The sequence below is a fragment of the Melitaea cinxia genome, chromosome 13 (genome assembly GCF_905220565.1).
Source record: "Melitaea cinxia chromosome 13, ilMelCinx1.1, whole genome shotgun sequence".
Classification (NCBI taxonomy): Eukaryota; Metazoa; Arthropoda; class Insecta; order Lepidoptera; family Nymphalidae; genus Melitaea; species Melitaea cinxia.
Genome location: NC_059406.1, coordinates 5,045,281 through 5,060,857, shown reverse-complemented (window position 1 = coordinate 5,060,857; position 15,577 = coordinate 5,045,281). Strand labels below are relative to the sequence as shown.

The 15,577-nt window shown below is 34.9% G+C and overlaps 1 protein-coding gene across 1 annotated transcript; it reads right to left on the bottom strand.

The window, feature by feature from the left end:
• Window positions 1-427: 427 nt before the first annotated feature.
• LOC123658978 (ubiquitin-like protein 7) lies at window positions 428-13,577 on the bottom strand. Its single transcript, XM_045594266.1, has 8 exons — window positions 13,143-13,577; window positions 11,918-12,132; window positions 11,283-11,511; window positions 9,720-9,847; window positions 9,099-9,207; window positions 8,569-8,691; window positions 2,279-2,395; window positions 428-788 (listed from the first exon to the last, which is right to left on the bottom strand). Exons 1-8 carry the CDS (start codon window positions 13,300-13,302, stop codon window positions 733-735), a joined length of 1,137 nt encoding a protein of 378 aa, XP_045450222.1. The 5' UTR covers window positions 13,303-13,577; the 3' UTR covers window positions 428-732.
• Window positions 13,578-15,577: the final 2,000 nt, after the last annotated feature.

Genomic DNA, 15,577 nt, shown 5'->3' with positions numbered 1-15,577 from the left:
ATGTTTAATAATTGTGTTAGCTCGCAAACTAGAATAAACCGATTTCAATTACATCGACAAGTAATACAATGTAGGTAGACGAAAAAAGTTAACAAACGCAACAGTCGTCACTACGATTTTCAAGGGTTTCCCTCGATTTCTCTGGGATTCCATCATCACATCCTGGCTCCCTTATCATGGTACCACATTTGGGATATTTCCTTTCCACAGAAAAAAGAATTATCAAAATCGGTTCATAAACGATAAAGTTTCCCCAATCATACATATTTATATATAATGTCATATCATATAATGTCGGTCAAATGGAGTAATCTCCTCCTTTTTTTAAGTCGGTTAAAAATAGAATAATTATTAATTACTAAATAAATGAAATACAACAATTAATTGTATTTTTTATTTTCAAATTATTTTTAAAAGTCTTCGTTAACAGAAACATTCCTAGTTTCAACAAAAACCATATTTTTTGTTTTCTTTTATGTCCATTTCTAAGTCTCATATCTTTAGGAAACACAACAAAATCTTATAATAATAATTTTAGAATCTTTTAGTTAATAATTGAATATATAGTGCACATCGAAAACATAAAGTTATGAATTTAATTGGCAATTTTTGTTATATAAATAAAAAGAAATGCAATTTTTTTTTCTCTTTTTCTGTACTCTTCATGATTAAACCTGCATTTTCGAACTTCCTATATACTAGTTCCTTGTTTTATTTCTTTTATTGAAATGTTTAATCATCTTCAATAAGTCCATTGATAATTAAATTAATAGCAGCATTCACATCACCTGAGAACAATAATATAATAATTATATGATTTATAATAATAATAACCAAAAACAAACTTTCAGGAGAAAAGTTCAAGATTTGAATTTTTTTATTTTATCAACTAAAATCTCTACCTCAATTAACAATCGGAAAAACACTACTAAATTTAGTTAAATCACTGATTAACAAACAATTTATTAACAAGTAATTTAACTTTCAAAAGCTCAGACTCGAGATATTTATGTTCCAGATTTTACTTTTAAACGCGCAAAAGCTAAAAATTGTGAAACGATTCAGGAGGTTGGTCCGATAAGTACTTGGCCTACACAGGTAAAACAAAAGTTTTGGAAAACTGATGATTTACTAATATCCTACTTTTACCTATTTACTAATATACTACTTAAACTGATGATTTACTAAATCCTTTTAGTTCTATATACTTGACCCCATCATTAACTTATTGTTATTACTCCAATATGACGTGATGGCGCAACGGCCACAGAACAGGTTTGTGGCTGTTGCGGGTTCGCTCCCCGAACATGACAAACATTTGTGTTGCCGTCGTCTGGGTGTTTGTGCAGTCCTTGTGGGTTTCCCTACCGTGCCTTGGAGAGCACGTTAAGCCGTCGTTCCCGTTTGTTATCTGTACAGCTGATAGCAATCGTTACTCATGGTAGGGAATATAGCCGTCAACCTGCATTGGAGCATCGTAGAGGACTAAGCTCTGATCCTTCTCCTACATGGGAAAAAAGGCCTATCAGTGGAATATTACAGTCTAAAGTTCTTTATCCCTCCGAAAAATAAATTTTCGAGAAGTCTGCAAAATAGACCGACTTGGCGGCGATAAACTATTCATTCGACTCAAATTTCTGTACAGCGAGTGACTTTTTCGTGCTGGGTTGTCTTGTTAGAAAAGCAGTTTTTCTTTTGCTAAATGGGACCGTTTTTTACTGAAATTCAGCGTCAAATCAGTCCAATTTTTCGGTATAATAGAGCCTTGTGAACGTTTTACCCTTCTTGTCGATGTAGAACATACCCCTGTGAATTCTATAAACCGGTAGCCATCGCCTGCCCAGGCGATAGGACACTTCGCCTTTTCGGAGCAAATTCGTCGGGTGAAGTCCACTGTTCCGATTGTTTATTGGCCTCTGGTGTGTACCAGTTTCCATCCATGGTTCCAAATCACCTATGTTTCGTCAATTCAATTTCATTCGCTTAAACAACGTCAAACATGATGCATAGGTCTCTTTCTCCATGAAGCAGAAGGATTGCACCTTAATCTACCTCGCTGCTTCACTGAGGGTGGATATGTTCCCTACTATGAGTATTGAACGCTATCAGGTATTTATGATAGCAACTGGGACCGACAGTTTAACGTGCTCTCCGATGCACGGTGGGGAAACCCAAGACGAAGTACAGACATCCAAGCCGGAAAGAAATAATTGTACAAATACAAATATTCATTCCGAGCGGCAATCGGTAATCGGTGGTAATGATAATAAAATATTACCTCCACTTATGATCAAAGCACGTACGTTTAGTGCATCGTTCAAAAGACCCATTTCGTTCATTCGTTGCAGTTGCGTTGTATAATCTTCGTCTGTGACAGGATTGAAGGAGGACGAAGCTGAAAACAATTTCACAGATACATTAAAAGTTCAGTTGTCAGAAACATATTGGGTTAATGTTACAAGGGCTGAAAGGTTAACAAATACAAATTATGAGTTTAAATTGAACCACCTGTGCCCCGCGGTTTCACACGTGTTAATTTAAAGAAAAACATACAAAAGTATTGTATAGCCTAACTTTCCACTTCCAACCTTTCCTTTCCAATAGAACATCCAACAAAAAAATAATTTTTCAATTAGAACTAGAAAATCCTGAGATTAGCAAGTTTAAACAAACAAACAAACTTATCAGCTTTATAATCTTATATATAAAATTATCGCGTGACAATGTTAGTTACAATACTCCTCCAAAATGGCTGTACTCATTTTTATTACATTTAAACCATTAATAATATTAAACCTTACGGAGAAAGAATAAGAATTAATATTCTTATGTGGTATAACATTTACTTGGTATTTGTACCAATCAGAATTAAGACGCTTAGAAATGGCTGTATCAGCTTAATTTCAAAAAACACATACAGCTCTCACAGCAGAGATGACGTACTTCAATATATTGAAACAAGGTAAAAATCCCCTAGACAGTAATTATTGCTTTATCGTCTACTCTGGCAAAAGTTACTGAGCACCTTTTGAAAAATCGCCTGGAATGGATAGTGGAAAGTAGAAACATTGTCTCCCTCCTAATTTGGCTTCCGGAAGGATTTCAGCATAACTGACAGTTTAAGTTTACTCACAACAGACATTTGATTAGCTTTTGCTAAGGGAGAATATCTTGTAGGCATTTTTTTGGACAAAGCGTCTGTATACGATAGTGTCCTCAGGCAGAAAATGCTCCAGCTGAGTATTCCGCCAAGAATGGTTCATTTTATATGTCGTATGCTATCTTGTAGAACAATATCTGTGAGACATCCACTATTTGTGCTTCCTCCCAGATTTGTCTGGAAGGGCCTCCCTCAAGGCTCTGTCCTCAGGCCCTTGCTCTATAGTATTTATACACATGATCTCGATATGTCTGTTGATAACTTTTGTAACATTCTGTAGTATGCAGACGACATTTTTTATTTTTATTTTAATTTATTTGGAACACCAACAGCACATAAGACATTATATGAGTACAAATTGTACATTTCGACTATTTCGGCCATTTACAGGTATTTGCATATGGTTATTTAAATGATGAGACCATCAAACAATGACAATAAATCTACAAAACAAAACAAAAATCCCTGAAGATGAGGAATGTTTCAGTATTTAAGAATTTGTTGCACCCCCGAAGCGGAGGCCAAAGAACTCTAAAGCAAACAATCTACTCACATTCTGAGGCTTAGTACGGAACGATTCTAATTCGTCATTATTTATTGACAGTTTGTTAAAAAACTCACTCGCTCGAATAATGAATGAATTGCGGCGGTAATTAGTATTAAATTTAGGAATTGCTAGCGGTTGGGTACGTCTAGTTGGTAATCTGCGAGGAACCCAGATGCTAACTTTTTCCTGCAAAGCAGGGATCAATGATGCTTCCAATCAATGATGTCATTCACAATTTTTAAGAGATACGTTATATCAAAAAGTTGCCGTCTCTTTTCCAAGGGTAAGAAGCGGTATCTATTGCATCTCGCCTCATAACCGCGATCCGATTGCTCACACCTGTATTGTAGATACCTCAAGAACCTTTTCTGCACTGACTCAACACGGGAAATATACACGTTATATTGTGGACTCCAGACCATAGAGGCATACTCAAGGATATTGCGCACGTAAGCACAATAAAGTACTTTAATCGATTTAATAGATTTTATCTACACTAATGTTGTAACATTCTACTTATGTTTCCAATACTTGACTTATAATTACTACTGTTATAGCACAGACAACAAAACACTCAATTTAAGCAATTTCACATGATGGTATAATATCCACATCGATATCGTAAAATCTCATTATAACATCGCGCGCATGCGCGCAGCTGCGCTTTCATTGGTTAGATTTTAATGGCGGCAAAATCACTGTGACAATACACGTACGCGTGAATTTAATTTAATAAATTAAAAGTTAAAAATGGATAGCGACGATGATATTTGTACGCCTCCGGATATTCTAGAATTGGCAACAAAATTAACTCACAATCTTTTGCCAGAAAAATCTAGAAAATTATATGAAAATTAACATTAACTTTCAGAATTGTATCATCCAAAATTTGAACAATTATTATAAATAAACTATTGTCAGCTTTTACTCTTGTTGTTTGATTAATTGCATTAGTGAAGATAAAGTAGTGTATGCAACTGCATATAACACGGGTATTAAAACACTCGTTACTATTATGAAACTCGCCATCACACTCGTGTTTTAATACCCTTCATTATATGACAGTTGCATAAACTACTATAAATTCATGTGTAGACCTTATAATGAAACCAAGAGCCATGGAGGCCTTTTTTACTGCGTAATCAATGTGCTTATCAAATAAGAGTTTAGAATGTTGAATGAGCCCCAAGTCCTTCATAGATGCAACTTTGTTAAGCTACTTATTGTTGATTTTATACAGATAATTTATAGTGTTATATTTTCGAGAAAAATTCATAGCAAAACACTTGGAAACATTCAAATCAAGCTTGTTTTGAGTGCAATACTGCACGAAACTATTAAGGTCGGACTGAAGGCGATCACAGTCACCAGAACTGTGGCCATAGAAATCTTAGTGTCGTCTGCATATAATGAAACTTTGGCAGACTTGAAACATAAAGCGATGTCGTTAATAAATATGACGAAAAGCAAAGGCCCTAACAAAGAGCCTTGAGGCACGCCAGAAGGAATCGATAGCCACGAAGACGTAAAGCCATTTATTGCAACCGCCTGGGATCTATTACTGATATAAGAAGTAAACCATCTAAATAAATTCCCATGTATACCAGCTTTATACAGTTTCTCGAAGAGCAACAGGTGATCTATACGATCAAAAGCTTTACTGAAATCAGTAAAAATGCAATCGACCTGTAGCCCTTAGTCCATTTTTGAAAAGGTGTATTTACTAAAAACTAAAAGTTGGACACCGTCGATCTGTGTCTTAAGAAACCAGGTTGTTCTGGAGTAAAAGAAGACTGCAGTGCAGCATACACCTGACGGTAAACAACCTTCTCGAATGTTTTGGCAAAGACACATAACTTAGATATAGGCCCATAATTTCTCCTGATTGATCCTCATATGTCATCACAGATGGTAGCGCCCGGCGCCCCATTTAGCGACTTTGTCTAAGACCAGAAAAGGCGGGGGTTATTTATAACTGAGTTTTCTACTTTACATATGTAGGACTGATAACACTGACCTTCCAATCTTATGGCTCGTTCTCTTAGAAATGAATAAGTTTCTCGTACTGGTTACCATAATTTTTTATATTTTTTAAAATATTTTAATTTTTCTTTTAAAACCTTTTTCAAGGCGGCGTTGTACCAAATAGGAAAAGAACTACTACAGATAATTTTGTGAGGTATAAATTCGTCACGAACATTGGCCAGAATACGATAAAAATTATGAACACAGTTGTCAATAGAACCGCTCGTTAATAAAACATTCCAATCTATTTTTGACAATTTTGAATTAATTTCTATATAATTTTCTTCTTTGTAATTGAACAAAGTTCGTTTATTGACAGATAGAAAACTAGGCATGTCTAAGTTTAATTCGATGAAAATGGATCTATGGTGTGGATCCTCTGAGACAAGGGGGTGGTCACTAGGCAGTACATTAACATGGTTATTGCAAAAGACAAGATCCAGTAGTCTATCATTGATATTTCGTATGTTATTGTATTGGTCGAGAATACATACATTTATTATACCTAAAAAGTATAGTTTTGTATTATAGTACACGTTCAGTAGAAAATTTATCTTTTCGGTTCAACTCTGCTTTAAATTATCTAGGTCAGTGGCTGTATGATAATGGTTTATCATTATCGATAAACAAATGCCAGGCTGTCACCTTTACTAGGAAAAGAGTAGCCCCTGTCTTTGATTTGTTTTATAAGGGTGAGTGCATCATTCTGGTGGACAAGGCAAAATTTCTTGGTATAATACTCGATAACAAATTGAACGGATTTTCCCACATAGAATATATTTCCAAAAAGTGTGAAAAATCACTTAATGCGTTAAGAGCAGTATCAGATGTATGGTGGGGTGCACATCCCTACTGCTTAAAATTAATTTATCATGCCCTTGTATGTAGCCATATGGATTATTGTCTGTTTGTTTTAGACCCTATTAGTAAGTCGCTATCACAAAAGTTAGATAAAATCCAATACAAAAGCCTACGAATTATTCTAGGTACCATGAAATCGTCGCCCACTAATGCCCTACAGGTTGAGTGTGTTGACCCTCCTTTGCAAATTAGTAGACAATTTTTAAGCGATCGTTTTGTCATAAAATCATTACAGCTGTCTTCCCATCCTCTTTGGCCTAAACTCAACAAGCTCTCCCAACTCTGTAACCCAAAACGGCCACGTTCCTACATTTTAATCAGCTACACCAAATTTTCAAACCTCCAAATCCTCTCTCAACCTTTTGTATCAATCCCTTATTCTCTACTTCCTTCAAAGCCCTTACCTACAATGTTCCTATCGTCACAGATTTGGGACTGAAGAAAGGAGATCCTGGTATAAAGTTAAAATTTCAAGAAATTCTTCATCAAAATTGGTTAAATCATCATCATATTGTATATACTGATACATCAAAACTTTCCCCGTCCAGCTGTGGTGGTGCTGCCTGCTGGATCCCTAAATTTAAAATTATCCTCCAATTTAAATGTCCCCCTGAAACATCTGTGTTTTCCGGTGAAACTGTTGCTATACTGGAAGCCATCCTTTTTACCCTCTCCCATGACTTAGGATCGACGGTAATCTTTACTGACTCACTAACTTGTCTCTTAGCCAGTAAGGAAAATCCTTTTCGTAGCAAATTGAAAGTTTCTATTGTTTTTAAGATTAGAGAGGCTTTGCTCTCTTGCAGTCAAAAGGGTCTGCATATCCTGCTCGTCTGGATTCCAGGCCATTCTGGCATTGCAGGCAATGAGACAGCGGATTCATGTGCTTAAAGGTGCAATCCAAACTGGTATCCTTGATCACTACAAAAACTCCTGCCAAGACCTCCGTTCCCTAGCCAAAATCCACATGGACAAGTCCTGGAATTTATCTTGGAGTTCAACAAGATTGGTAAAGGGTAAATTTTACTCAAATATACAACGAGACATCCCAAAACGCTCTTGGTTTTCTCTTCATGGACATGCTAGTCGCTGGGTCACATCCAGCATATGTCGCTTACGTTTTGGCTATGCGTGTACACCTGTTCATCTGACCAAAATCAGAGTTCGTGACCACTCATTGTCTGAATGTGGCCTTGACGAAGGCACGGTCTCCCACATCCTTTTTACCTGTCCCAAACTCCTCCGCCCTATATATGACATCCTTCTCTGTGATATTCCCCGCCCTATAAATGTTCATGTTTGTTAATGTTGGTGTTTAGTCTCTACTGTACATTTTTGTGTAAATATTTTGAAATAAATAAAATTAAGTTCTAAATAAATCATGAGTCTGTCTTAGTGTAAATTTGTAATAGTTTTGTTACTAACAGCGGTAGTCTTAGTTGAACATTAAATGTTTGTGTTGTTTTAGGCTAAGGTGTAACAATGAAAGTCTGACTATTTTGCCTGTTTTCAAAATTAAATTGAGACTGTTATCTCAACTGCACCGATCAATCAATCTCCTACGTGTGTTCTCCACTCTACGTGACATTAGCGGAATCGACCGTGCTTCTCTGGCACAACTGAAAGCCATTAAACCAATCAATCGACGTCTTCAAAAAGAAAACAATATTTTTCTTTATGTATTAAAACTTTAAGGCACACACAAAAAGAAACAATTATAACCATTACAAATCTTTCAGGCAACCTTTGGTAATTGGTAAAAAATCATGAATTTTTGAAAGGATGAATTGGCTGGCAAGCTAGTTTATTTCTTTAAGTATTATAATAATTATAATAATTTCTCATAAGTAAAAGACCTAGTCTTTAAAATATTGTCTTATTTTATGTTGATTTCACACATGTTTTTAAACACATGATTAAATCATGATTTAATGGTACCAACCCTGATTGGTAATAGGTGAAATAGTTAATTTACCTGCAGATTGGTCAGTCGAGGCCTCGGGCATAACCCTCGTCAGGGCTTCAGTAATGGCTTCACTAATCATCTCGTCCGTAATGGCATTGCCGATGGCACTCGTGATAGGGCCCCCCGAATCATCTGAGAAGGAATACACTTTAGTTATAAAATACACTATAATGTAACTAGCCGTACAACGCGGTTTTGCCCGCATTAAGTTGACGAAAAACATACTAAAATATTACATAGTCTATAGTCTTCTTCGGTTGACGGACTGAAATAATAATATTTCTTTTGCCATACACACATACATACACACTTAACAAATTTCAAAAAATCTACATTTCAAAAGAAAATCAAAATAAAATCTTCTATAAGGTCGAAGTACTTCCTCAGAAACAAAAAAAAAATATATTTATATATGTTTTATTTATATGTATGTGTTTACCTATGTTATAGATTAAAAAATATAACCGGCATCAGTACAATTTGTGCCTAGCTCTATGTATTGATGACGGTACCATAAGCTAGATATTTTATATAATTACTGTTAGTGTTGCTGGGTGTTGTTTGCAGTAAGCTGAGCAGCTGTTGCCCAGACAGGCCAGGCACTGTAGAGCTACTGCTAGACGGAAGCGCCGCCGCCTGCGTTGCTGCCTGCAAATTATATGTTTAATATTACTATTATTTAACTAAAATAACATTAAAAAAATTATCTTAATATATATAAATCTCGTGTCACAATGTTTGTCCTCAATGGACTCCTAAACCACTTAACCGATTATAATAAAATTCGCACACCATGTGCAGTTCGATCCAACTTAAAAGATAGGCTATATTTTATTTTGATATATTATGTTATTATTATATTTCAGGAAAAAATAAGGTGATACGAAGTTCGCCAGGTCAGCTAGTTATATTATATAACTATGTTCAGGTGTATGTAATAGCCTTGCATTATGCAAGTATACTGTTTTCATTTTTCTGAAAAGTTAGTAATTTTGACATTCAAAACTTAGTCTTGATATAATGATCTACTTTTCTATCATTCTTCTTTTTTTTTAATATATCCAACACAATTCAATTTTAACACAATTCAAATTTAGGATATAAATATCTTAATCTAAAATCCATGCATAAAAACATACATAATAAATTTTTTAAATTACCTGTAAAGCTGCAGTAAATTGTTCCTGTGTAATGGGAGTCCTATTTTCAACCTCCTCTGTCTCCTCCTCATCAACATCTTCATCTTCAGACAGTGCTTCCAAAGAATAAGCAAAGCCCGATGTTGGCGCTTAAATGGAAAAGGAAAATAATTACAATATTATTATTTTCCAGAATGTAAAACAAAGGTAAACAAACATTTCACTCCCTAATCGCTATTCACTATTGCTAACTTTTTGGTATGTTAAGGTGAGCCAGCAAAGGTCAAGCATTGTAAATAAAAAGAAAAATTTTGTTTTAATTATAAAATGTAAAAATTTTGATTATTTTTCTATTAAAAAAATCTGAATAATACCACTGATAGTTTTGTTACTTTACAGGCACATATATCAAAATTATAAGGACACTCACACAGCAACGTGATTCAAAGTAAATTGCTACTACTACACTGCTACTACTACACTGTTTATCACATAAATTGTATCTTTTTTTGGCTAAGATCTAGATTAGGTAAAACCGAATTTCGGGACCGTAGGGGGATGGGGGGGAGAGGGTGGGCAACGCTACCCTTGGTACCACTGTCACACCTCGGAACCCCATGGTTATGGAGATACCCATGGTTAAAGTTTTGAGGTTAGAAGAAGAATTTCGAAAGTTAGAGGAACGCTTGGCTCCGGCGCTACGGGAAGTGTAGCCCTTGCGTGCGAAAGCACGTTCACTCATGCTCCGTACAAAAAAAACCGAATTATGGGGTTTTTGGGTGTGGAGGGTGGAGGGTGTAGGGTAGTAGGGTAATCTATACAAGGTAACACTGTCATACCTCAAAACCCCATGGTTATGGAGATATCCATGGTTAAAGTTTTGAGGTTAGAAGAAGAATTTAAAGCTATTATAATACCTTTGAGCTCGTACTGTTTGCATTGTGTGACAAATCGACACTTTTAAACAAAATAACGCGTCAGACATAATATTCTATAAAATTAGTAATATAGGTTTAGAAATTCGAAAAATACCCAAAACCGAATCGGAGCACCCCACTGTCCACGTGGTCTTGGTCTGTCCTACCCCTAGAGTGTTTTTTTTGTGCCGCGGAGGCGCGAAGGGAGGGCTGCACTTCCCGTAGCGCCGGAGCCAAGCGTTCCTCTAACTTTCGAAATTCTTCTTCTAACCTCAAAACTTTAACCATGGATATCTCCATAACCATGGGGTTCCGAGGTGTGACAGTGGTACCAGGGGTAGCGTTCCCCACCCTCTCCCCCCCCATCCCCCCACGGTCCTGAAATTCGGTTTTACCTAATCTAAAGCTTTACCCTTTTTTTTTCTTCTGTAAATAAATAAATAAATACTACTACAATATACTGTATACAAACATAAGCTTGTATACTTCAAACTTAAAATTATAAACATGAGTGAATGTTGACCAAACGTTTGCTAAAAACAATTGTTCCAACTTACGTATCTTCATATTTAACTTCATATTTTATTACTTTTTGTAGTGGCTTTATATTAACAACAAAAGTACAATTAGTTAAGGATTACTACAATTATATCACTTTTAATTTTACCATTGTCAGATGTAGTTGTATTTGAACGAGATCGTACTAGACGCATTAAGTGTCGCAAGGCATTAGGTAAATCTGGATGTGCTTCAGCACCACGTCGCATTGTTTGAATATTTGCTCCTAGAGCAGCTAGGAGCTCGACCTCGTGAAGTATTGATATAGTCATGCAATCTTCCGCTAAGGACGGCGCGTGGTCTATTATTTCAGCCATTGCAACTGGATCATTTAATAACTAAAAATAAAATTAAAAAACAAAATTGCTAACTGCAACTTAGGGGCCATCCATAAATAGTCATACCTTCAGGTAGACGAAGTATGACATTGTTTAACAAGGGGTGGGAAGGGGACCAAATATTGGTGACATCACATTTAAAAATATATATACATATGAAACACATAAAATTGCAAAATATGTGACGTCACACTAGATAGAGTCTTGTTCTTATAAATATGACCAGCTATGGCAATGACAGGGACATCAATGAGACGAAAAAATCATAACATTCATATGGTGTAATTTATGGACCCATGTGTACATAACACAATTAAATGAAGAGTTGATATAAAGTTTACTACTTGTCAACTTACATTGCATAGCATTAGTAGTGTTTTGCTTGCAATGTTTATTTAATACTAACCTGCATTGCTTTCGTCCATCCTGGTGCATTGGGTGTGCAGCCTAAAGTGCGAAGTGAAGCAATAAGTTGCAAAAGCTCTGCGTCGGTGTATGTTGGTTTGGGAAAAGGAGGTGCCTGGAGTTTTTTCTTAAATACGTGAACCATTTCACCGCTTTTAACACCACAATCAGAAAGTGTGGCCGAGTCTTTTAATATTTTTCCATGGTGTATTAATTCTAAAATAAGGTTAATACACTTATTATATTAACAATGTCTGAACCTGTAACACACTATGAGGTAGGGCACAGCAGGAATTTCCTGCTCAAAATATGGAGCAGCCCAACTGGGGTAGTACCTCGACCTTACAGAAGATCACAGCTAAATAATACTGCTTTCAAGCAGTATTGTGTTCCTGTTGGTGAGTAAGGTGACCAGAGCTCCTGGGGGGATTGGGGATTGGGTCGGCAACGCGCTTGCGATGCTTCTGGTGTTGCAGGCGTATATAAGCTACGGTAATCGCTTACCATCAGGTGAGCCGTACGCTTGTTTGCCGAACTAGTGATATAAAAAAAAAACTTATATTATATTTTATACTTCAGTTAATAATTCTAAAACATACTTTATAGCATAGTTGCAAATTATAATGTGAAGTGTTACTGAAAACATGATTTCTAATAAATAGAAGACTAAGTAATAGAAAAATGTGCTAAGAACAGAGTAGATATCTATAGTTCAATAACTTCTACAAAGGAAGTCACTTTATACTTTAGTACTACCTTTAGTCTAAGATCTGGCTGCAAATTAGATTTATGATAGGCAACCTGGTAGATATATATTCTCTTAATCATAAATATACATAAAAATTTGGTTTTTAGCAAAAACTCGATGAGTGTACTAATTTGTAGCCGGTTCTCATACTACTAGTTCAATAGTAGTTTGAAATGTGCCTTCCCACTTTTATTGCCACACCTCCCACTTTTTGTTCATTAATAAAAGTCATAAAAATGACTCATATTTTACTTGATATTAAAGAAATAATATATCACTAAATTTTAACTTTAACTAATTTGATAATTTGTCCAGAGCCAAATAGAAGCAAGAAATATTTAAGAAGGTTATTATTTGAAAAACGTAATCTTAGGCATTAAGCACATTGGAACCAAAAAAAGTCAATCTTAATTTATAGGACATGAACTACCCTAAAGATTTTAATGCTTAAATATTTAAATATTATATTGAAGTTTACCTAGTGATTCAGATGGTAAATTAGTTTTCTTTTCGGCCTCGTTTTTTAATCGGTCTACTGTGTTATCGAGGGTAAAATTTTCAATTTTGTGGCGTACCATCGGTCCAGGTTTTACTTTTATACCCAAAAACACACATTGCTGATTTTCAACAGATTCCATTGTAATTTTTTTTCTTGTTATAAATATATTGAGTGAGATTCTATACTTTAACACAAAACGTTTTAAAACGAATATTTCAAAGAATCAAATTCAAACAAATTTTGAACAAAATATTTCTTTTTCTACAAAATTTGCTGATTGATTGATTGATTGGTTTAATGGCTTTTAGTTGTGAACAAAATTTGCAGTTTCACGGTTAAATAACAACGAAAATCGAAATATTAAAAACGTCAACAAATTCAACAATGACAAACCATAACAAGCAGAGTAAACATGCAAGTGTCAGAAATTATATAAAATACGGTCTTAAATACAGGTCATGCAACTAAGCCCAATTTCAATGGTGAGCCTGAGCCGTGAGAGATAATGTCATAACTTTTCATTCGCGTCAACGCCACTGTACGTTACTGCTAACGATGTGAGCGATCACGTGGTGCGGTGAGCTCACTCAATTTTCAGTTTCCAAATCCAGTTTTTTCGATTTTTTTAATTTTGTTTTATTTTTAATTATTTTTTCGTCGTTTCTTCGCATAGAGCAACACGGAGGGGAGTAGCCCTGGCGTTTTTTACCGATACAAAACTGTCTGTCATTTTTTTGCGGGGGAAAATTACACACATGCACACTTTATCTAATTCCCACACAAAAATAATCCTCTGTCACTACGAAACTCACACATACTAAATTAAAAACACACTCATATTTGTCACACATCCATAGATACATTCTGTGTCATTACAGTATAAATGACACGCCACAACTACACTGACAAGTTGCTTACAGCCGTGATTGTAAGAACTGCCGATATGCATTATCGATAAATTCAAGTACTCGGTTAGGGAAATAAGGATTTTAAAGTGATGCAAAGGTAAAATGTTGTTATAAAAATGGGCTTAATTTATTATATACTACAAATCAAACATCTTCATGTATAATAAACTATTATAAAGAGTAAAGATTTGATTGTTTGTTTGTTAGCATTGAATAGGTTCCGAAACTACTGGACCGATTCAAAAAATTATTTCACCGCTAAGAAGCTACACTATTCCTAAGCGACATTGGTTATACTATATTTTCAAAAATATTAGGGATCCTTACTAAAACTCCAATAATGTAACCCAAGGGATAAAAAAAATAACCTAAAAAATTCCTTACTATAATATTCCTTATCTTTATTTAATTCCTTAATTATAACAGAAATATATAATGTAGTAAGACTTTGTACAATACATGATTATTTACAATAATTGTATTTACACGCAAACGAAAAAAAAACTGACTTCAATTACATCGACAAGTAATACAATATACGTAATATATACGCGTTATCAAAGGTTACTCAAAAAGTTGTTATCAGATCTCGATGAAATTTAAACGCGACCACATGATAAACATCAGCTTCCTGTTAAATTAAAAATCATCAAAATCGGTTCACCCAGTCAAAAGTTCTGAAGTAACATACATAAAAATATACAGTCGAATTGAGAACCTCCCCTTTTTGGAAGTCAGTTAAAAAGTGTCGCGACAGCCTATGTCTAACTATTATAATTATGTCACAATACGTTTGGTGCAACGTTGCTGTGCCAAACAATGCCATTCTACAATAAATGATTTAAAGTTAACATACATTTTGAGGAGTTGATGATGTACACGGTGATGTCAACGAATCGGGAGTAGGGACGTAACACTAATGGCATCATAAGATGATAGCTTGTCATCTGCTAGATTTAATGATTTGTTGATGACTCTGAAAGGATGGACATTGTTAATTTTCAACGTTGATAAATCTAAGCTTCATTTCACTACTATGACTAAGGTAAACCATATCTTCATTACCTTGTACATGAGACAAAAAAAACTTCCATGTATCCCTAAAATTTGGATTTTTAGAAAACCTGCAAAATTTTTATATAAAACATTATGGTCGACGTTCACATTAAGTAATTCTAGTAAAATGTATTAATACTCATAATACGTGTATTATATTTAAGTCAATGCAATTTTATTATATAACTATGTTTATTATAAAAAGCTAGCAATATAATATTTTAAATAAATCAAAATCTCAAAAATGTCTGTCTCTTCTTGTGCCTTTGCCGTTTTTATCGATAACCATCTACAAACAAACCGGTAACAACACTATCGCTCGGCGACAATGACTTCTCGGAAATAAACTCCGAGCAGTCACTCGACTGATCAGCATTTTGTATGAGGCGAGTGGCCTGTGTTGGTAAACAAATCGAGTCAACACGACCGATAATATTTGTAATTTTTAAG

What these genes read in the sequence shown, in the direction of transcription:
- LOC123658978 (XM_045594266.1), bottom strand. Translation starts at nt 13,302, where the DNA reads ATGGAATCTGTTGAAAATCAGCAATGTGTGTTTTTGGGTATAAAAGTA. An exon ending in GATGGACGAAAGCAATGCAG is followed by an intron (nt 11,512 to 11,917) that starts GTTAGTATTAAA and finishes TTTTATTTTTAG; the next exon opens with TTATTAAATGATCCAGTTGC. An exon ending in TGCTTTGATCATAAGTGGAG is followed by an intron (nt 789 to 2,278) that starts GTAATATTTTAT and finishes TATTGTTCTCAG; the next exon opens with GTGATGTGAATGCTGCTATT.